The sequence below is a fragment of the Berghia stephanieae genome, chromosome 12 (assembly GCF_034508935.2).
Source record: "Berghia stephanieae isolate SIO BIC M18660-M18661 chromosome 12, UCSD_Bste_1.3, whole genome shotgun sequence".
NCBI lineage: Eukaryota > Metazoa > Mollusca > Gastropoda > Nudibranchia > Aeolidiidae > Berghia > Berghia stephanieae.
This window is the reverse complement of record NC_088371.1, coordinates 3,997,258-4,021,569: the sequence shown is the minus strand read 5'-3', so window position 1 is coordinate 4,021,569 and position 24,312 is coordinate 3,997,258. Positions and strand designations below refer to the sequence as shown.

The 24,312-nt window shown below is 36.7% G+C and overlaps 1 protein-coding gene across 5 annotated transcripts in view; it reads left to right on the top strand.

The window, feature by feature from the left end:
• The first annotated feature begins 1,323 nt into the window (after nucleotides 1-1,323).
• LOC144957451 (uncharacterized) overlaps nucleotides 1,324-24,312 on the top strand; it is a 41,721-nt gene continuing 18,732 nt past the window's right edge. The window contains exons 1-3 of one of the 5 annotated variants that reach the window (XM_078888720.1): nucleotides 4,555-5,141; nucleotides 11,935-12,351; nucleotides 14,027-19,588. In XM_078888720.1, the coding sequence (XP_078744846.1) occupies nucleotides 12,048-12,351; nucleotides 14,027-15,309 (1,587 nt within the window). In that variant the 5' untranslated portion in view covers nucleotides 4,555-5,141; nucleotides 11,935-12,047 and the 3' untranslated portion in view covers nucleotides 15,310-19,588. Of the gene's footprint in view, nucleotides 1,432-4,417; nucleotides 5,142-7,927; nucleotides 8,068-11,934; nucleotides 12,352-14,026; nucleotides 19,589-24,312 lie in introns of those variants that run through there. The other 4 variants (XM_078888722.1, XM_078888719.1, XM_078888717.1 and 1 more) reach the window with 4 other exon arrangements.

Genomic DNA, 24,312 nt, shown 5'->3' with positions numbered 1-24,312 from the left:
ATAACAAAAAAACGTTGTGTTTTTTTTAAATTTTGGCTGGAAAACTTTAACTCAGCTGGTAGAGCGGTCGCTCCACAACCAAAGCGACCTAGATCACTCTCGGATAGAGTCAAGAGTGTATTTTATACTTTATGAAACTGTAATATTTATACAGTTTCACAAACATGGATAGCAAAAAAAAAAAAAAAAAAAAAAAGAAAAAAAAAACAATAACAAAGGCCTGAGTGACGTCATCTTCGATCTGTCTATAGATAGTATGCGCTTGGCTAAGAAGCTCATAACATTGTCATCCGGAAGTATAACGGACCAACACACAAAACTGTGTGTATCCATGAACGTTTATAGTCAAGTTAATACAGTTCAGTGAGCATTACTCATAAACGCGGATGGCAAAAAACAATAACAAAGACCTGAGTGACGTCATCTTCGAACTATCTATATATATATATATATATATATATATATATATATATATATATATATATATATAGAATGAATTAAATTGACGTCACTCAGATCTTTGTTATTGTCTTGAGGCACCCCTTTTTTGGTGATTACTTCTCATTAAATTGTATCAATCAGACTATATATAGTTCGAAGATGACGTCACTCAGGTCTTTGTTATCGATATTTTTTTTGCCATCCGCGTTTATGAGTAATGCTCACTGAACTGTATTAACCTGACTATAAACGTTCATGGATACACACAGTTTTGTGTGTCGGTCCGTTATACTTCCGGATGGCAATGTTATGAACTTCTTAGCCAAGCGCATACTATCTATAGATATATCGAAGTTGACGTCACTCGGGTCATTGTTATTGTTTTTTGCCATCCGCGTTTATGAGTAATACGCACTAAACTGTATTAACCAGACTATAAACGTTTAAGGTTACACATCGTTTTGTGTGTTGGTGGTGCTCTGATACTTCCGGATGGCAATGTTGTGAGCTTCTTAGCCAAGCGCATACTATCTATACCATGGTGGCGGATGTTGTGAGTTTCTCACCTAAACGCATAGCATCAATATGCTTTCACGTTTTCCAGCCAAAGCAATGCAATCATAATAATATGTTGTTTTGTCCAATTCTAATGTGTGTAATAGTATTCATCAAAGAATGGTGTGGTGTGTAGTTTTTACCCGTGTTTGTTTGGGGTTTATCATATACAGCTGTTGACTGACAGATACACACTAGACTATGTGTTATTAGCACTTAGCTATTATAATCAATCGAATATCCTGCTTCCCCCCCCCCCCCCCCCCCCCCCCCTTCCCGTTTGTGAACGAGACATGGATTATTATTCATCACATCGGTATTCGTGATTGAATCAGTCGTTGGGGGATAGTATTATATATGACAATTTATTTATTCATTTGTGAATTTAAATTCGGTGGAGTTCAGAGATTGGAGTTAATTCTTTGTTGATAATAAGTAAGATTGAATGTGGTTCAGATTATAGAAGAAGAAAAAAATTATCCGGCTATGTGGTCTAGTGGTATGACACTCGCTTTCGGATCGGAATGTCCTGGGTTCGAGCCTCGCGCTCGGCGCATAGTTGAGTCCTTGGAAAAGCCTCTTTACACACATTCTCTCACCGTACTCGGGTGTAAAATTAGTACCTGGTCGTCAACAGCGTTGTCTTTGTCCGAAAAAATTGTAATATCGGCTAACAGACATCATGTCCCGTCCTACATGTTAAATGTTGCTGTTGACCAGGGACTCCTTGTAAAGCGCTTTGAGCACATTTATTGGATATTGCCCTATATAAAGATCATTAAAAAATTTTTTTTTAATTATCGAAATTGACGCCACAAAGCTTTGGTATTGTTTTTAGCCAGCTATTTTGTTATGAGTAGTTCTCACTTAATTGCATCCAATCAGAGTTAAAAGTTACACACAATTTTGTGTGTGTTCGTACGTCAATTCCGTGGGGCGGAATGTTGTGAGTAAATTTGCCTAAGTGCATGTCATCAATAAATGTTTCATGGTTACAAACAGCTGTGTGTGTTGGTACGTTTTATCCTGCTGGCGGATGCTGTGGGGTTTTTAACTAAACGCATTGCATCAATTGAATCTGTTGTTGGGAACCATTATGTGACAATTTATTTATTAATTAATCTGTGAATCGGAGGAGTTCAGAGATATTTTGAATGTTAATTCTTTGATATTAGTAAGTTAGAATGTGATTTAGATTATAGAAGAAGAAAAAAAGAAATTGACGCCATCCAGCTCTTTCTTTGTGTTTTAAGAAATGTTACGGGTAGTTCTTACTTTATAGAAATGTTACGGGTAGTTCTTACTTTATAGAAATGTTACGGGTAGTTCTTACTTTATAGAAATGTTACGGGTAGTTCTTACTTTATAGTAGTAATCAGACTATAAACGATTATCTTACTTTATAGTATTAATCAGACTATAAACGATTATGTTTAACATTGTTTTGTTTGTTGGTACGTTATAGAGAGAATGAAGCTGACGTCACTTGGGTCTTTGTTATAGTATTTTGCCATCCGCGTTTCTGAGTAATTCTCACTAAACTGTACTAATCAGACTATAAACGTCCATGGTTACACAGTTTTGTGTGTTGGTCCGTTATACTTCCGGATGGCAATGTTGTGAACTCCTTAGCCAAGCGCATACTATCTATATCGGGCTGGTGGATGTCATGAGTTTTCTAACTAAACGCATAGCATCAATAGTTTGATTTGATGCAATTTAGTGAGAACTACTCATAAAAGTGGCCGGCTACAAACACCAGAAAAGAGCTGAGTGGCGTCAACTTCGTTCCTTCTATACTCATTAAAGGTTTCACATAATTTTGTGTGTTAGTATGTTTTATATCGCTGTCTGGCGGATGGTGTGAGTATTTTACATAAACGCATAACACCGAGTGAATTAATCATCTACAGAATTCAGTCCCTTGATTAGAGGACCGGGATTCAAATACAAGCAACTTTTCATAGGGGACTGGTATCTCGTCGTTGTAACTTGTTCTAATGTATCTATTTTGTTTGATTTTGTAATAGACTCTTAGATAACCACGCCCCTCGGACAGTCGTAGTAATGTAAACAATGGCAGTGATTAGTCAAAATAGCAAACTACACAGGTTTTACTATCGATGGTATGTGTCTAAGTAAAATACTCACTATTCTACCTTTTGATCAATAGAACCAACACAGATATATCTATGTGAAAACTTAAAACCTTTATAATATGACCTATAAAATCGTGTGATAACTATTCACCCATTTGGCAATTTGAAAACAACAACAATGATCAGGGAAAGGTCGATATCATTCACGTTATCATTTATAAACAACCAACCAGGTTTGTCCGAGTACGTGTGAAGGTGTGTCACAAATTCCATGTTTTGATTGGTCTAAAATCTACTGGTTAATAATTTCACTCACTGGTAGAGCCCCCCAAAAATACTGTTTACATGTGTGTGATCGGAATGATAAGAGAGGTCACCGTGTGAAGAAGCCAGGAACTTAAGGAATTTTATTTCATTCGTTTTCCACATTAATTTGTTGATTGCTGTGCTGACGAAGGGTTTGTACCCGAAACGTCCATTGTCTGTATTGTTCCCATCCGAAGCCTCTCCATTATCACTCTTTCGTTTGTATGTTCACGATCAAGTAGAAAACGGTAGGGGCTGCCTGAAGCCGGTGATCGTGAAAATACTAACGAAAGAATGAAGATGGAGAGGCTTCGTATGGGAACAATACAGTTCTGCTCTGTTCTGTTCTGCTCTGTTCCGTTTTGTTCCCATCCGAAGCCTCTCCACTTTCACTCTTTCGTTTGTATGTTCACGATCCCAGGCTTCAGACAGCCCCCACCGCTCTCATTTTTACCTGTGTGCTGCCCTCTTAATGGTGTTCATTGTGTTGGACACGACCAAGGGACAGAATCTGTGGTAAATATATTGAGCTAAAACAAAAAATTAAAAATAAATTGAGCTTTATATAGCGCAATATCCACTAAATGTGCTCAAAGCGCTTGCTTTACAAGGGGCCCCTGGCCAACAGCAACATTTAACATGGCGCCTCAAAGGCGGTATTACAATTTTTCGGACAAAAACAATCCTGTTAACGGCCAGGTACTCATTTTACACCTGAGTGCGGTGAGAGAATGTGAGTAAAGAGCCTTTTCCAAGGACTCAACTATGCGCCGAGCGCGAGGCTAGAACCCAGGACCTTCCGATCCGAAAGCGAGTGTCATACCACAAGACCGCATAGCCGCAAATATATTCCCCGAATATTCAGGCTATGCGTCAAATTTTAAAAAAGTATCTGCGTTTGTAGAACCGTGATAAATTAAGTCTTACAGGCCTTTTAACATTTAAAAAATACAAAACTTAAAATTTCCTAATTGTGAATATTTTCAACTTTTAATTTACATTTTCTTCAGCACGTTCATTTCAATAAATAGCAGATCGATGCTGTGTGTCACATTTCTTGTGTGACAACATCAAGGGAAATAAACAATTGATGTCAAACACATCACTCAATCGTACTCATTTAAATGTATTCATGGTCTCTATATTCAACCAGTGCGAACGAACAAGAAGATTTTAATGTTTACTGAACAGTGATACTTCATTACTTACTTACTACCTTTTATACAACACCTATCGGAAATGAGCAGTGGGTGATAAATATTTATATACTGCCCTTTATGTAACACTTCACAGAAACGAACAATGATCCATACTTACTGCCTTTTATGCAACACCTTGATATATACTTACTTACTGCCCTTTATACAACACCTTGCGGAAATAGAACAGTGATACAAACTTACTTACTTCCCTTTATGCAAGACCTTACGGAAATGGAAGAGTGATATATACTTACTTACTACCCTTTATACAACACCTTGCGGAAATGGAACAGTGCTACAAACTTACTTACTTCCCTTTATACAACACCTTACGGAAATGTAACAATAAAACATACTTACTGCCCTTTATACAACACCTTCCGGAAATGGAACAGTGATACTTAATTACTCACTGCCCTTTATACAACACATCACGGAAACGAACAGATAATAGATTAACTCTTGCCTGTTTTGGAACGAGAATGACGCCGGTGATCATCTGACATAAACTAAACAGGAACCTGACATCCTAAATCGGGTAAGTTGTTTTATTTATATCAAAATCCCAAATCAATGGTCAATTATGTCGGGTCTAGAGACTGTTTAAAAGATATTCACGTGAATCGTACGTCAAACAGAAGGGGATAAAATGACCTCGTGAAAAACAAAACCTTCCACAGTCACCCATTAAACCACTGTTTGACCCCAAACTGTCTGCACTCGCTTTCTTTTTAACCAAAAAAAAAAAAATCCGAAAATTGCTCATTTGTGGCCCATCGTCTCAAAACGCTATTATGTGGGGATGATTCAGATATAAAAATGTCAAATTAAAGCCAAACTGGTCAAAAAAAAAGAAATAAGAAATACGAAATTCTAGTTCTATAATTGTGTATTCATCCTTGAAAAAACATGTATAAACATTACCCAAGTCTGGTAGTTTTAGATATAAATTCAATTTACATCAGTTTAGTCATCCCGAGGAGATAATACCGTTTTGAGAAGGCTGGTCACACTTGTAATCTATAGTTTAAGATAAAAGATTATAATTCAATTGATATTTTAAGAATGCCATTGATAAAGAACTTACTAACATGATATTTGATTTCGATGACTAATGACATTTGGGTATTATTTGCATTTGGTGCATTTATTAATTGAAACTCTCGAAAGGTATAACGGTGGACATGTCAAATGAGTGTTAGTAGCAAAATTTTTACTACCAATCTTGGTAGTTTGGATATTTAATCGATTGAAATAGTGATTATATACTCAAATTTGTCAAATTAACAATGAATGCTGTTTATATGTCATTGAAAAGTTGTATCTATGCATGAACGTTTCACAGAGCGTTTAAATGCTTTAAAGCCTTTTCGATACGATGCGAAATATTAATCTGTGGTAGAATCAAGGCTTGTCTCTAAACGATAAACACAAATTTAAAATTGTGGCTAGGAAACCAACTATCGATTGATTAAAATTAATCATCTTGCCAAAAACTCTGAAATCTGAGACTCCTATAACGTCCTTTGAAAGTACTCTCAAAGCATAGACTTCTGTCAAGTCCTTTGAAAGTACTTGTTTGATGAATTATCCATATTCCTTTGTGGAATGTCTAGGAGACGATATCTTGTGATTTCGTGGCGGAAGGGCATAATTTATTATTATTAATAGTTTAAGACCATCTTGTGAGATTCTTAACAATATGTATTTCCGAACACTACTCTGCATCCTTACTAAAAGCATCTTTTCATCAGAGTACTCATTGGAGTCTTACTTACTTATTCATCCTCTTAGCTCCTTGGTGAAACATAAGGCAGGCGCCAACAGAAATCCTCCAGGCATCTCTGTCCTGGGCCAGCCAGATCAGCTCAGCTCATTCCATGTCTTTCCAGCCTCTTTCATCTCCTCTTCAACTGCCCCCCCCCCCCCCTTACCAGGTACCCAACGGTCTCCCTCTCTTACTCTTTCCCGGTGGGGACCATCTTGGTGGTATGCTCTTGGAATCTACATCTGATCCCTATTTGTTCCCAGGTCCCCTATGTCTTACTTTTTCTTGGGTGCTTTAATTGTAATTCTATAACTTTTTACTATCCCATTTTCTTCCTTTTTACTGGCGCTGATATAACCTAAATGTGTTGCAAGCGCCGTGAAGCCCTTAAAAACAAACAAACAAACAAACATCTTAGAGCTGTGTGAGGCAGTCTGGACTTTTTCATTCGAAGAACGTGACCCAGCTATTTCCATCGTCTGTGCTTGACTTCATCCACAATGTTTTTCATTTACTGGATTCTAGCACTCCGAATTTCAGCATGCTCTGCGGTATAACACGCTGGAGCTGGGCGACAGAAAGGGCATCGGATTTCGGCACGCTCCGATTCTAGCACTTAAAGCTTCTTTAGGCTTCTCCCAAGAGCGTGCTAGAATTCATCGAGTAATGTGCTTCTTGTGTTGTAGAAATATTATATGCCTGTCTAAACAATCTTAGAGGTTTCCTGCTCGCTCTTCGTGAAATGTACGCTATATGGGGCAGCATGGCTCAGCGGTACGGTCTTCGCTTCGTACCCGAAAGGTACCAAGTTCGATTACCCGCTGCGTTGTGTGGCCTTGAGCAAGTCACCTCGCTCTAGCTCAGTTTGCGGCGCTGCACTGCGGCTGACACCTGGGTTATTCCAGTCTTCCCTTGGAATAGACCCAAGAGACAAATTTCCCCTATGGGATAAATAAAGGGAATTTATTAATAGCAGCAGGTCTACACATGGAGTCTACACACAAAAAAAGCTCTTGAGGTGAAATTCAACACGCAAAAATAATAATTATTCATGATAAACGGTATATAAAAAGACACTTAGATTTAAGGCTGAGCTTTTTAAAGTGAAATTCAGCATGCAAAAATAATAACTATTCATAATTCAGAACCTAATAGGTTAGAGGCTGGCCTCTTTAATTGAAGTTCAACACGCAAAATAACAACTATTTATAATAACGATTGAATCCTATTGAGAACCTCCGACCGATCATATAAGGGAAGGTAAGCTGATTATCACCAGCTGCTTGTCGAGCAAGCTAGAACTTCAAACGGCGATAATATCACCAGTGTACATTTAATAAATCAACCCAGATCTTTGATGCAAGCCCTTCCAGTGGTGCATGCAGCGAAAAAAAAAAATGGTTGTCTAAAGCCAAAGCGATATTAAAGTTTAAATTGCAGTGGCTTATCAACAATAATTCAGATAAATATTATTTCAGATAACAGCTTTATATCTGTTGTTGACTGTTATCAATGATGGTCTGTACATGTTATGTTCTATTTTATCTTAGTTTCCCCCACTCTTCATTGTTTCAATTATATATAATTATGAAAACTACAGCTATGAAATAATAGTGCTCAACTAGTTTAATGGACGGAGCTGTTATGTAGAATGTTTTTTTCCAAGCAGATGTTGCATTGTGATACATACTGTGTTGTATGTTATAATTTGAGGTTCCAAATTAATGTGTTCGCTAAGGGTAGATAGTAGAATGTCGTTTGTGTATGTTTTTGAAGTAAGATTTGTATTGATTGGATCTGGTTTTGAATGAACAATCTGTGAGGCCGAGCGATGGATAATATTATGATTGTGTGTGTATGTGTATGTGTGTGTGTGTGTGTGTGTGTGTGTACGTGTGTGTGCGGCTTGGTTAATAAAGTTTTGTATCAGGTTATGATTGCCTGGCATGTTGCCTTGGTTCCGCAGTTGCATTCTTTCTGGAAGTTCTAGCCTGTTGTTGGGCTGTTCTGGCTGTGGTAGTTTTCGTTTGATGCGGATGCTATAATGAATTGCTGTGTATATCAAATTAAGAAATTAAGGGACAGGCACCAGTGTAAGAAGAAGAAGAAGAATGGCAATGTTGTGAGCTTCTTAGCCAAGTGCATACTATCTAAAGATAGCATGCCCTTCGCTAAGAAGCTCCCACATTACCATCCGGAAATATAACCGACCGACACACAAAACTGTGTGTAATCTTGAACGTCTATAATCTGGTTAATACAGTTTAGTGAGAATTACTCATAAAAGTGGATGGCAAAAAAAAAAACAAACAAACAAAGACCAGAGTGACGTCGTCTTCGTTCTATCTATAGATAGCATGCGCTTGGCTTAGAAGTTCACAATATTGCCATCCGGAAGTATAACGGACCAGCACTCAAAAGTATGTGTAACCATGAACTTTTAATAATAATAATAATAATAATAATAATAATAATAATAATAATAATAATAATAATAATAATAATAATAATAATTGACAATTATATAGCGCTTTACTCCGTTGTCACAGGCTCTAAGCGCTTTACAGTGATTTAAAACAAAACATATTACAGTGAGACAAGTGTGAAGGAAACGTGATACGAATTCAATTAAACAACAACAGAATATGATAATAGTATTGCAACATTATGACGTAAAAAGATAAAACTTTAAGCGAGATTTGAACGTTGTCAACGAATCCGAGCATCTCACGTGAAATGGGAGAGAGCTCCAAAAATGGGGGGGGGGGGGGGGGGGGAAAATTGAAAAGATTGTTCACCTATTTTACGCAATGGCTTAGGTTTGACAAGGATTGATTGGTCATTGCTTGACCTCAAGTTTCTATTGGGGACATATATGTTTAGAAGGTCTTTAATATAGGAGGGACTGTTCGTGCTCAGGGATTTGTAGACAACAGTACAAATCTTATGGGCAACTCTTTTCCACAGGAAGCCAATAATATAACTCACGGAGAAGGAGAGTTGCTGACGGGTATTTTTTGTTATTGCGTACAATGAGTCTGGCTGCGTTATTTTGAGCAACCTGAAGTTTGCTCATTTGTCTGGTTTGTGTGGAGTTTATCACGGTTTCTGTTATGTAGCGTTAAAAGACAGTGACACTATCTTTAACTGACGCGGAGATTTTTTTCTCGATCCTCTTGTCCACCCTGATTGGGTCGCTGGGTCTGTTTGATCTGGCGGAAATTACTTTGTGATAGACTAGCGTTCTATCCAAAGGATAGCAAGCAATTCTTATAGTCCGTTCCTTGCTATAGAAACGAGGATAAACTTCGGCTCCATCGACTCTAAAGAACTATTTTTTTTAAACTTTCGTTGTATGCATTATTATTATTTTTAAATATATTGTATACATTATGTAGATGTGTAAAAAGAATTGATAATAGATGCAACGAGTGAATTAAACGTGTAAACGTGTTATACACATTCGTGTAGTGGTGACAGCTTTGTCAGCTAAATATAGTATGATTATTATAGTGATTAGTGATATTTATTTATCTGTCAATAATATTCCATTAGTTTCGATGTGTCTGAGTACACCCGTGCTTTTACATTGTTACAAACCGATGTGAATATGTATATGTATATAATTATATTTGTTATATAATAATAGTAAATAATAATAATAATAATAATAATAATAATAATAATAATAATAATAATAATAATAATAATAATAATAATAATAATAATAATAATAATAATAATGATGATGATGATGATGATGATGATGATGATGATGATGATGATGATGATGATGATGATGATGATGATGATAAGAATAAAAAATTCCCTTTATTCATCCCCAAAGGGGAAATTTGTCTCTAGGGTCTATTCCAAGGGAAGACTGGAATAACCGAGGCGTCAGCCGCTGTGCAGCGCCGCAAATTGAGCGAGGGCGAGGTGACGTGCTCAATGCAACACACACACACACACACACACACACACACACACACACACAGCGCAGCGGTGGGTGATCGAACTCGGTACCTTTCGGGTACGAAACAAAGACCGTAACCCGCTGAGCCACGCTGCCCCCTAATAATAATACTAATGATAATAATAATAATAATAATAATAATAATAATAATAATAATAATAATAATAATAATAATAATAAAACAAACAACAACAACAATAATAATAATAATAATAATAATAATAATAATTAATAATAATAATAATAATAATAATAATAATAATAATAATAATAATAATAATATAAAAACTCGATGGTATATATTTATTTATTGAAGGACTGATTAACTTTCGAATTGATTTTAAGATTCTTTGTTATGCATATACATCCATGAACGAAATATCCCCTCCTTACATCTAAGAGGTAACTTCTCCCTATATTACCAGTGCAAGCATTATTGAGATTTGTTGACTCTTTATTGCTTAATATATGAAAATTTGGCCAGAAAACTCGTCCTTCACATATCGATCGATTTAAATGTACCTCATCTTGGCAAAAACTCTCAAACCCGGGACTTCGCGAAGTCCCAGGTTTGAGAGTTTTTGCCAAGATGAGGGACATTTAAATCGATCGATATGTGAAGGACGAGTTTTCTGGCCAAATTTTTAAATATGGGTTTTTCCAGAGTACAGCAGTATGGGTTTCTATCCCTTTATGTGTGTTTTCTTAGTTAATTTCTCTCTTTCTAGTTGTATGGCACTCGCTTTTGGATCTGAAGGTCCTGGATAGTTGAGTCCTTGGAGAAGGCTCTTTACTTGCATTCTCTCACCAGTACATTCTATGATGGATGGGTTTGGGTTCTTTTGTTTTTTAATACATAATATGTGTGGACCTATGTGTTTTTGTGTGTGTTTGTGTGTGTGAGTTGGGGGAGGGGGTGGCTGGGTGGTTGTGCGTATGAGTTAACTGTAAGTGCACTTTTAAGTTGATGCCTAGGCGCTATATAAATATATTGTCATTATTATTATTTATTTATTATTATTATTATTATTATTATTATTATTATTATTATTATTATTATTACCTGGCCGTTAACAGCGTTGTCTCTGTCCAAAAAAAATGTAATGTTGCCGAACAAGTCTCGTCAAGTCTCGTCCTAAATGTTAAGTGTTGCTGTTGGCCAGGGACCCCTTGTTTAGGGGCTTTGAGCGTTTAGTGGATTTTGCGCACTATATAACAGCTTTCTTTTTATTTTTTCTTGGAATGAGAAAACTTGGTTTTGTTCTTTCTCCGGCCCTGTCGAATTTTAAATTTATTTAATTGTCAGTGCATGACATAATCAGTCGGAAGGAGAAAAATTTTGGATTTGCATTTTCTTGCATTTTCTGAAAGAATATGCTCACCAGAGCATTTTAATCTTTATTTGAAGTAAATCGGGTCCAAAAATACAACCCCCTCTTTCTGTGGCATCCGCTCCATTCCGATAAAATATCAGTTTGACACTGTGGGCCATAAATGTTTTAGTTTTAGTGTCCAAATTTGAACTCGGTTCGAGAAGGGAAAGCACTCCTGTTTTTCAGCCAATAATAATTTCATGTCTTATTTCAGTGACAAGATAGATAGGCTGATCTTTTATAGAAGGATGTAAATACCAATAAAATTCTTCCAGTTTGTTTTTTTTTTTTTTTCGAGACACACGCGGTGTTAACAATAACAAAAATATGGATGGCGAGGCAGAGCCACTACACCACAACTTGGAGTCCAACACAACAGACACTCACAACTCTGAACCAAACAGACCGACGAGCTCACAAAACTCGGAGCCCATCAAACTTCAACATCAATACGAAACTTCTTCCCTCGTTAAGTTCAGTGTCTTCGTAGGGATTTTCCTGGTGCGAATATTGGACGGACTTCCTTGGATATGGGGAAACCTCGGTGTCTACGTCACTTCCTATTATTACGTCAATGGTGATGACTCATCGGCATCTTCCACGAATTGGCTGATCGGCATTGACAACCTCGGTAAGATCCAATTAGCAGTAATTTGACAAAATGTGACAAATCGCCTCAAAACGGTCTTAAGTGGTGATGGCCTGAAGACTGAAAATCTAATTTTTTTTAGTGAAACATTTGAGAACTCCGTTAAGTTCATTTGTTTTGTTTTGTTTTGTTTTTTTGTTTTTTTTTTTGTTTTTTTTTTGGGGGGGGGGGGGGGGGGTTGGGGGGGTTTGTTTTTGTGTTTTTGTTTGTTTGTTGGGGTTTTTTTTTGGGGTTTTTTTTTTGGGGGGGGGGTGTTTATTTGTTTGTTTGTTTTGTTATATTTTTGAAAATAGGGAAAATAGTTATAATTGTCTTTTCATTTTTTCTTGTCCGCCTCATCCCGACACAATACCAGATTGATAGAGTGGATCACAAATATTGGGTATTATTTTTTTGTTTTGTTTTGTTTTTGTATTCTGCCTTTGTTTTTGTTTTTGTTTTGTTTTGTTTTTTGTTTTTTGTTGTGTTTTTTTTTAATTTTTGGTGTGTTTTTTTTTGGTTTTTTTGTTTGTTTGTTTTCTTTTTTGTTTAATAATAATATATAAAATATATAACTTTGAGCATGTATAGTGGATATTGCACTATATTAAAGCTCAATTTTTTAAAGGGTCCTATTCATCCCGACATAATACCGTAATGAGCTTGTTCGTCACATATTATAGATATGATGATAACCTTTGGTCCTGGGTGGGGTTCCTGACCTCCCATGGTTGGCAGGGAGGTACTCACTGTGTCTCCTATACTCTTATATCTGTTTTCCAACTTGCTTTCTGTCTTTGTCTTGGAATGAGATTACTTTGTTTTGTCCTGGCCCTGACCAGATACCCTGGCTGAGAGGGAAACAGTCAAAAGTATAGTTAGTTTTTTCCTTGTAAATCATCTCTCTGTTAAGCACTGTATTGTGTTATATTTACATATTATATATGATTTGTATACATTTGAGTGTATACCTCTTAGTGGGGATCTGTGCTTGTTTGTGTATGAGTCCTTTTGGTGATCTCAAACTAAGTACTTTGATGTGTGCTCTTGGAATCGGCATCAGTTTCCTATTTGAACCAATTCCCTTTTGTCTTACCTTTTCTTGGGTGCTTTAATTGTAATTCTAGAAACGTTTACTATCCCATTTTCTTCCTTTTTACTGGCGCTGATATAACCTAAATGTGTTGCAAGCGCCGTAAAACCCTTAAAAACAAAACAAAAATAACCTTTGGTCAAGTCACCAGAACTTGCTCCATTATCAAGATTTTCTTCACGTGTACATGCATGAAGTTGATTGAAGTTAGTAAGCCAAATGCACATTCAAAGATACATAGCTTAACATTGGGTTTTTAATTAGCCTATAGCCACCACCAAATGTCCACTGATATTTTCAGCCATCATCACAAAGGCTGTTTATTGTAATCTGTTAGACGTTTTGTTTTTATTTTGGGTGTGTTTGGGTTTGTTTGTTTTCTTAGTTTTTTTTTATGTTGGGTTCTTCTCTTTTGCTTTTTGTATGGTATTTTTGTTTGTTTGTTTTGTTTTGTTTTGTTTTTGTGAAAAGAAGTTTTATCTTAACCAATACCTGTTTAAACATCGACCAACTAGCTGGACACCTCACCTCACATCCTTTAAACTCGTTTATAACATGTTTCAAATAATTTATTTCCTTTTACAGCATTCAGCCTAGGCTTGATGCTCGGAGGTCTATCAGCTAAGAAAATTGGGATTCGTCTTACGTTGTTCTTCTCGATCATCGTATTCAATGGATCCATAGCAGTGTCGTATTTTACACTGAAATACTCTGCCATCGCTCTGTGCACCACCCTTGCAGCTCTTAGTGGAATAGGCGGAGGAACGATCGAGAGTTGTCAGCTTATCCTAATCGTTCGATGGACAAACCGATATCAAGGACTTTCTTCAAGCAGCGTCCCGTCATCAAATATACTCGGAGCCGTAGCGATGAATTTGATATTGACGTTGTTTATAAACCCGTACAATAAAGCTCCAAACGCAACAAAAGACAATGTGAACATTTTCACACAGTCGGACTTAATTAATCGAGTTCCGTATTCATTAGTTCTGTACGGGGTAATGTCGTTCACTTTGAGTATCGTAGGCTTTTTCCTGATCAGAATAAATAGAGAGGATGATAGCTTGGCCTTTCAACTTTATACATGGTGTAAAACAGTGTTATGTTCTAGTGAAAAGAAAGATAGAATCGATTTGGGGTTTAAAAATAAATCTTCCGTCACCGGTTATGAGTCGCTACGTGACATACAGCACAGGAAACGCCTACGTCACAATACGGAAACGGAAAGCAAGACGACGCCACTAATTACAATAGATAATGACGTGAAAGCCGATAACTGTGATCTTCATGTCACGCCAAAAGAGGCCTTGAAAACGAGAGCATTTTACGTCTTGTGTATTTTAAATACTTGTTTAAACTACGCGTTTTTCATCCTCAACACTTACTACAAAGCATTCGGACTTTTGTACATTCCAGACGACCATTTCTTGACCGTTGTCGTAATGGTCAAATGTTTCGTAACACCTGTGTGCACTTGGATTGCCGGTTACTGTGTGGACAGATTTGGCGTCAAACCAACGATGGTTGGCGTGGCAAGCATCTTCTGTGGAGTGGCGAGTTTCTTCTACTTAACAACCGTGGACAGATGGCTGTACATGTTTTCAACAGTGTTATACGGATGTGCTTTATTCAGTCTTTTTTGTTTATCAGCCTCGTGCTGTGTCAAGCATTATGGTCAGTTGCATTTCTCTACAATCCTCGGTATGGTTCTCACCTCCAGTAATATTCTGGTATTGTTTACCCCTTCACTTTCTCAATGGATTATATCTACTCAAGGATGGCTATTCTTATTCAGTTCAGTGGGAGTTTTAGCATTTTGCCAGGTCATACTATCAGTCATTGGACTGCCAGAGAAGCAACCGTTTTAAAGATATGAAATTTAAAGCAGAAAGCAACAGCATTCTTTCACTAAAATTATTTTCCACTGACTTGACACTATGATAAAGGGCTTGGTAAGCCGTAATTGTGAAAAAGTGTGGTTATAGGGAATGAGATTAGCGGAAGAGTAGCGTCCCTTGACTGGACGTTATTAGAGAGAGAACGTCATGTTGGTTGTGCGCATGCGTCTCTCGTCCTCGCTTCCGGTGAAAGCGGCATGAGACACTTCACCGAAAGCGAGGACGAGAGAGACGCATGCGCAAAACCATTTTGACGTTCTCTCTGTAAGGAGACGTCCAATCAAGGGACGCTACTCTTCCGCTAATCTCATTCCCTATATTATAATGCATCCTTATCTTGCTACAATTTTCACTTCAAATGACTGGATGATATTTTGTTTTACTTTGTTTTATTTCAGGGCACTCCTTCACAGGAGTTTATTATTTTTATTTAAAATAATACATTTCTTGTAATTTTATATGGCATTTATGTACGCAAGAATAATAATTAACTACGTTTTTCCCATCAGATATGTCGTTTAAGAGCTAATAGGTTCTAAAAAACCTTTACATGCTCTGTGTATCTTTTATGTTTAGATACAGTTTATCGATTATATAATCAGTATTCGGTGTTAATTGATAATATTGGGTATTAAATACCTAATACATAAATAAGTGTCATGTTCTGGATGGGGTTCCTGGCCTCCCATAGTGGGCGGGTGGTACTTGCTGTGTCTTCTATCCCCCGGTATCTGTTTTCAAATTGCTTTCTGTCTTTCTCTTGGAATCAGATTATCCTGGGGTCCTAGGCTGGAAGGGAAACAGTCGAATGTATAGTTATAGTTTTGAGAGATGATTTTTCCCTCTTAAATCATCTCTCTTTGAGGTACTGTTATTATTAGTTTTTTAGCATGTGATTTGTAAACATTCGAATGTTTCCTCTTAGTGGGATCTTGTGCTGGTGTATGGGTGAGACTTTAAGGTGATCTCAAACTGAGTACACTGATAGTATGCTCTTCGAATCTACATCCGTTCCCTATTCAAACCAATTCCCCTTTATTTTACTTTTTCCTCAAGTTCTTTTAATTGTACCTCTAGAATGTTTTTACTATCCAATTTCCTTCCCCTTTACTGGCGCTGATATGACCTAAGTGTTTTGCAAGCGCCGTAAAACCCTTTTTAGAAAGTGTCATATTCAATATTCGTAGTATAATTAACTCTATTTACATCCATTTAATTTGGCATGTCCAACTTTGTACATTTGAGAGTTTCAAATAATTGATATGCAAAATGCAATAATATCCAATGTCATATTACGTTATTCATCAAAACCGAACATCATGTCGGTAAGTTCTTTATCAATGACATTCTTATGAATATTAATTGAATTAGAAACGTTTTTGGGAAATCGACTAACATATTATCTTGTTTTTCTTACCCTTGAGTGTCTTCTGTTTCTTCCCATGGGATTTTCTATTCTTCTCCTTGAAGGAGGCTACCTGTTTTTTCTTTGGTCTTACCTCGGATTCTATTCTGAAAGATAAAAACACAAAATGTATGTTTCTTTCTTTTTAATATCTGTTATTGCATGTTCTCTTTACCTATGAGGTATCTTGCGTCATCACCTAGATGGAACGTTTTGGGTGGGGTTCCCGACGTCCCATGGTGGGCAGGGAGGTACTTGCTGTGTCTTCTGTCCCCCTGTATCTGTTTTCCAATTGCTTTCTGTGTTTGTCATGGAATGAGATTACGAAGTATTGTCCTGACCCTGGCCGGAGTCCTTGGCTGGGAAGGAAACAGCAGAATGTAAAGTTATAGTTTTGGGAGATATTTTTTTTCCTTGTAAATCATCTCTCTGCAGTTATGTACTGTTATTCTTTTTTATATTTTAAACATATGATTTGTTAACTTTTGAGTGTAATCCATTTAGTGAGATCTTGTGCTGGTGTCTTGGTGAGACTTTTAGGTAATCTCAAACTAAGTACACTGACAATGTGCTCTTGAAATCTACATATTATGCCCCCTATTTGTACCATTCCTCTTTGTCTTACTTTTTCCTCATATCGTTTTTTAAAAATTATAAATCTAGAATGTTTTTACGATCTACTCTTCATCCTTTTTACTGGCGCTGAAATGTTTTGCAAGCGCCGTAAAACTCTTTAAAACAAACAAAACAATAGATTAAACTTTGAATAGACACTTAGATAACCACGCCTCTCGGACAGTCGTCATAATGTAAACAATGACAGTGATTGGAACATATCAAACTACACAGGTTTTACTATCATTGGTCTGTGTCTAAGTAAAATATCAGCTGTTCTTCCGCTTGATGAATAAAACCAACACAGCAATCTATGTGTAAACTTAAACGTTAATAATATGATAGAGAAAAAAGTGTGATAACTAGTCACTCATTTGGTGGTATGAAAACAATAAAAATCACCAAAGAAAGGTCGAATTCATTCACTTTATTGTTTATAAACAACCAACTATGTTTGTCCGAGCACATGTGATGGTGTGTCACGAATTCCATGTTTTGATTGGTCAGAAATCTAATTGTTAATTTTCTTACACTAGTCAAACGAATTGTTGCAGTTCTATACTTTAACTCTTAACTTTAAAACGAACTGTGATATTCTCTGTGTCGCTTTATCTTTGTTATTATTTATTTGAATGCCCATTAAAAATCATATTTTAACACCTAACCCTCATATCTAAGAAGATTTAAGAAAAAAATATATAAATGGTAAAACTGAATAGAATATTAAAACAATAAAATTCCCCGTCTCATCATTGGCTATGTGGTCTTGTGGTATGACACCCGCTTTCGGATTGGAAGGTCCTGCATTCGAGCCTCGCTCAGCGCATAGGTGGGTCCTCTGAAAAGGCTCTTTACTCACATTCTCTCACGGTACTCAGGTGTAAAATGAGTACCTGGTCGTTAACAGCGTTGTCTCTATTCGAAAAAAATGTAATATCGCCTAATAGGCGTTATGTCCCGTTATACGTGTTAAGTGTTGCTGTTGGCCATGGGCCTCTTGTAAAGCGCTTTGAGCACGTTTAGTGGATATTGCGCGATATAAAAGCTAAATTAAAGCTCAATCAATAATTTAGATATCACTGTTTATTCTGACCCGTAATTCAATAGAGACAAAGAGTAGACCTGTCTAGTATTACGAAAATATGGTAGAAATTCGAAGTTTGAGCTCCAGCTACAGAACTGCAATCGCCGCATTGACTCAATAAATCTAGCCGAGAAGGAAAGTTTAATTCCAAAAAAAACTAATATTCAGGACTTTGGACCGTTTTGGTTATTGCTGAGAGCAAATTGTTTATTTCTAAAGCCATTTAAAGCTAATTTGTCTACTTTTTCCCTTGGAAGTTACGAATTTTTTTAAAGGTCAAGTAGGCAATTTTGAAAGAAGGAAGAAGATGGTGTTATGATATTAGAGCTATATCATATAGGGAATGATATTAGCGGAAGAGTAGCGTCCCTTGATTGGACGTCACTCATCGTCTGTGACGTCACCGGCGGAAAAATTATTAGAGAGAGAACGTCATGTTGATTGTGCGCATGCGTCTCTCGTCCTCGCTTCCGGTGAAAGCGGCTTGAGACACTTCAAAACCAAATTGACGTTCTCTCTGTAAGATGACGTTCAATCAAAGGACGCTACTCTTCCGCTAATCCCATTCCCTATACCCGTTTTCTTAATCGGAATATCTGATCGTTTTAACGTTAAATTCGCTGTGTACCATCTGCGTCAATCCAATAAAATACAGTACTCGCTGGATTCCAGGACGTTGTCGAGAGAAGCCGAAAAGCGTGCTACAATCCGAGCGTGCCGAAATCCGATTCCCAAGGGATGTAATCCATGACACATTCGGTCAACCGGCCTTGCGTGTCGTATTGCAGAGTCAGAGTGTGTTTTGGAATTCGGCGAGTACTATACTGTTGTACTTTGGAAAAACACATATTTAACAATTTGACCAGAAAACGTGTCCTTCAAATATCGATCGATTTGAATGTCCCTCATCTAGGCAAAAACTCTCAAACCTGGGACCTCGCCATAGTCTCGGGTTTGAGCGTGTTTGCCAAGATGAGGGCCATGTAAATCGATCGATATTTAAAGGACGAGTTTTCTGGCCAAATTTTTAAAAATGTTTTTTTTCCCAGAGTATGGCAGTTTACCAGATTGAGGGTTTGGTCATATTTTAGCAGTCCTATTTGTTATTATACCCTGTTTTCTATCATACTCTTGGAAATAAATATACGTATATATTTGAAAACTGATTCGATGAGTCATTTTGCCTTTCTTTAAAGGTTATACAAGGGATGACCAATTTATTTACTAGAATATAAAGGAATAATGCAACATAATCGAAAATTGAACGATTCTATTTTTATCTACTTTGACTAGTTCTCTACTTTCGATATCTGTTCAGTTCAGGGAGTCATTTATAGGCGTCTATTATAGTCACCTGCCACCTTGTTCACTTGGTAGAGCACTCACTTTACAATCAATAAGACCGAGATCGACCCCGAGTTCAGTCGAGATTTTTTTTCTGAACCCCCTGTCCACCCAACAGTGATTAGGTCGCTGGGTCTGTTAGATCCGGCGGAAAGTACTTTGCGATAGACTAGAGTCCTATCCAAAGGGTAGTAAGCAATTGCTATTGTCCGTTTCACGCCATAGAAACCGGGATAAACTCCAGCTCCATGGCCATAATACAAAACAACTTTTTACCGCGCCGTACAACCAAGAAATGTATTTCAGCATTGAAAAATTATGTTCATCAAAATAAATAATAAAGATTCCTTTTCTTCTTGTAACTAAAAAAAAACAATTTTGATTCATAAGTACAAAGGATAAGGACGTTTCGGGTTTCCCCTTTGCCAACAAAATAAAGGATGAATAAGACATTAAAGGCGAATGTGCTATCGTTTTGGGAGATGCTATTTCATTTAATTTCCTTTTAAATCATTTCTCTGTTATGTACTGTTATATAATTTTTTTTTAAATTTACAGGGTGCCCGTACAGCCTTTCCGTGATTTCAAAGACTTTATTATTTTATAACCATTATAGATATTTGCATCTGATTTTTGCATTCTTCTTAGAAAAAGTCATACATTTATGCCCATTAGTCATCAAAACCACAACACATCACTAAACTTAGCAAAATCAGCCTGAACTTAACCCTCTCCTTACCAACTACAGGAAAATCTTCACTTTCGTTACGATACAACCAACATTTTTCTGACTCAGACTTGTTTTCTAAATCACACTATTTTTTAAAATATGTTGTTATATTTACAAGAACTTAATACTGTTTTGTAAAGCTTGTTTTGATCTACAAAATTATGCATGTCATGCACTTTGTGCGCTTAAATTTGAGTTTAAACATTCAATTTATGTGTTGGGTAGGGATGAGATTTTAGTAAAAGTTTTGAGAATTACCGGTAAGGAAGAGTGAAAAGAATCATTTTTGTATCCTTCTCTTTCGGAATGGCAAAAGTGCGTCACAAATATTTTTATTTAATGTGATTGCAACAAGAAGAAATGGATTACTCCAGAGATATTAGAATTAATGAATGAGAGAAGAAAGGCCAAAAATCAGGAAGAAAAATACAAGACTCTGAACAGGCAGATAAAAAGAAAATGCAACGAAGCTAAAGAAGACTGGATAAATGAACAATGTCACTATATAATGTCCTGCAAAGAAAAAAATGGCAAATTCTTCCATCAGAAAATCAAAGAAGTGACAAACAAAACTAAATCAGGTGCTAAAAGTGGATGCATCAAAGACAAGCGTGGAAACACCATCATGGACAAAGACTGCATTCTAAACAGATGGTCAGAATATATTGAAGAACTTTTTTTTTGATAATCGAGGAGAAATGCCTATGATAAAAGAACTGGAAGGGCCTTCTATAATGAAAGATGAAGTTAGGAACGTCATGAAAAGCATGAAAAATGGAAAAGCTGCAGGACCTGATGCCATAACAATTGAAGCCTTGACTGGCCTGGGTGACTGGGGGATTGAATTCATCACAAACCTTCTAAATCAAGTGTATGACACAGGAAAAATGCCAACTGATATGAAACGATCCATTTTTATAGCACTACCAAAAAAGCCAGGGGCAGTTGATTGTGAACAACACAGAACTATTAGCCTAATGAGCCACCTCACAAAAATTCTTTTGAAGATAATTTTACTAAGAATAAGAAATAAAATACGACCTGAAATTGGGGAGATGCAATTTGGTTTTGTTGAGGACAAGGGTACCAGAAATGGAATATTCACATTATCAATGCTGATGGAAAGATGTATTGAAGTAAATAAAGATCTGTATATGTGTTTCATCGACTATTCAAAAGCCTTTGATAAAGTACAACACGAAAAACTATTCAAAATTCTATCATCCTTGGACATTGATGGTAAAGATTTAAGAATATTACGGAATTTGTACTGGGAACAAGAAGCAGCAATGCGTGTTGACAACGAACTAAGCAGTTTTACACCTATTAGAAGAGGAGTTAGGCAGGGGTGTGTTTTGTCTCCAGATTTATTCAACCTCTATAGTGAAATGATATTAAGAGATATCGAACATAAGAAGGGGGTGTGTATTGGAGGAAAGAATGTAACAAATCTGAGGTATGCAGATGATACGGTTCTACTGGCAGAATCTGAACATGAACTACAAGAATTACTGGATGTTGTAGTCAGGAGTAGTGAAAATATGGGACTGGAACTGAATATATCTAAAACAGAATGTATGACGGTATCTAAAAATAATAACCCACCAGCCTGTGTAATAACAAGCAGAGGACAAACAATACAACAAGTTGAATGTTTCAAATATTTAGGCTTCAATGTAACATCCAATGGAAAATCAGATTGTGAAATAAAGAAAAGAATAGGTATGGCGAAGAATGCATTCAACCAGCTGCATACAATTATGAAAAACAGGAATATTAGCATGAAAACAAAAATCAAAGTCCTGGATTGCTATGTACTGTCTGTGCTGCTATATGGTTGTGAGAGCTGGACCATAAACAAGACCATGGTTAAAAGACTGGAGGCAGTGGAAATGTGGTTTTACAGAAGAATGATGAGGGTGTCATGGATGGAAAGGAAAAGAAATGAAGAAATTTTAGAAATGGCAAACAGAAAAAGATCACTGATAACAAAAATCATCAAACGCCAAATGGAATTTTTAGGACACATTATCCGCCACCCTGGTTTGGAAATACTCGCCTTGACTGGAAAGATGAATGGAAAAAGAATAAGAGGAAGACAAAGAATAACGTATTTGAAAGGGATAAGAACTTGGACAGATGAAGCTGAGAAAGGTGGCGCTGCTTTAATAGAATTGGCAAGAGATAGATCAGCTTGGCGGAAGATGACCTCCGACGTCTGCTTCAGATATGGAACTACATGAGATGAGATTGCAACAAGCTTTCTTGGCTCAGTGTGCAGACAATTGAAGGAAAACGACTTTTAAAATAAAATAGGATAAACTAAATTTCCTGAGACACAAAATGACACTTCACTCACCAACGACCAAGCGATATAATTTGTCGCATGTTGCTAGATATTCCGATATAGAAGGAGAGAAAAATGAGGTCGTATAACTCTTTCCTTACCAGACATTTTTAGAATTTCCCACGAAAATTCACACCCACCCAACACAAAAATAGACTTTTCTTACTCAAACAAAAAAGTAAAAAGTGCATTCTATGAAGAATGTTGTTCAGAAAAATGAGCTCTTCAACAGTGTTTAGTATGTATAGCTGTAATCAAAGCATTTCTTTACATTTCGTGATGTACAAGAGAAATCAGATAGAGAAAACTGTCGGGGTTGTATCGTAACGAATGTGACAATTACCCTATGGTTGGTATGGAGAGGGTTAAGTTCATGTAGATTTAGGTAAATCTGGTTATGTAATGTGGGTGTGGGTCTATGTATGGTTAATGAGCATTGTTGTATGGATTTTCCCTAGAAGACGGTGAAAAAAGGATATGAATATTGTCAACTGGGGTTACTTTGCCTCAGGGGGGAAATTTGCCCCTGTGGATTCAGTAGTCTGATGTCACGCCACCCGGGAACGGCCATCTTGGTTTTAAACAAAGAAAATCATTACTTTTTATTCTTCATTCTGGCTAGAACTTTTGATATGCCTTGTGATCAGAATTTGTAAATGTCAAAACATGATCAAATGTATGGGTTTTTTTTCCTTCTGGATACCCTTTATGCTCGCCGGAGAACTATTTCATACGGGCGTCCGCCATTGTTCCGATAGTTTAGAGCCAGTGTTACTAAGTTACCATGCGTCATTAGGAAGGAAGTGACGTTACGACTATTGAATCCTATTAGGGACATTTTGAATAATCTCAGCTTTGTTGCAGTTATTGTACCCGTTAAAAGACTCGAATTTTTATCAAAGGAAATAATTGCCACACAACTAAACAATCTCTTATTGGTCCAAAATTCAAGAGGCAAAGTTTCCCATTTAGGCAAACTTACCCCAATTGACGGTATCTATAACGGTTTAAGAATAATAAGTCTTTGAAATCAGGGAAAGACCTTATGGACACCGTTTATAATGAATGACCTGCGTGAAATCCTATTTGTTGGACCTTTTGCTTCTGTCTAGATGTTACTTTTAGGTCATCTCAAACTAATTACACCGATTTTGGAAACTACACGTGTTCCCTTACTTTTTCTTATGTGTTTGTTTTCCATTGTAAATCTACAATATTTTAATTATCCCATTTCTTCCTTTTTACTGGCGCTTAAAATGACCTTAATGTTTTTCAAGCGCCAAAAATTCCGTCAAAAAAAAAACAACAACAAAACAAGGTCAAGTCAACAGCAACATTTAACAGCTAAGACTTACTTACTTACTTACTTATCCGAACCAGTGACCATCTGAGCTGTAGCCCTTCGGTTTTAACAGCTAAGACAAGACAACGAGGATCTCTGCCGTACT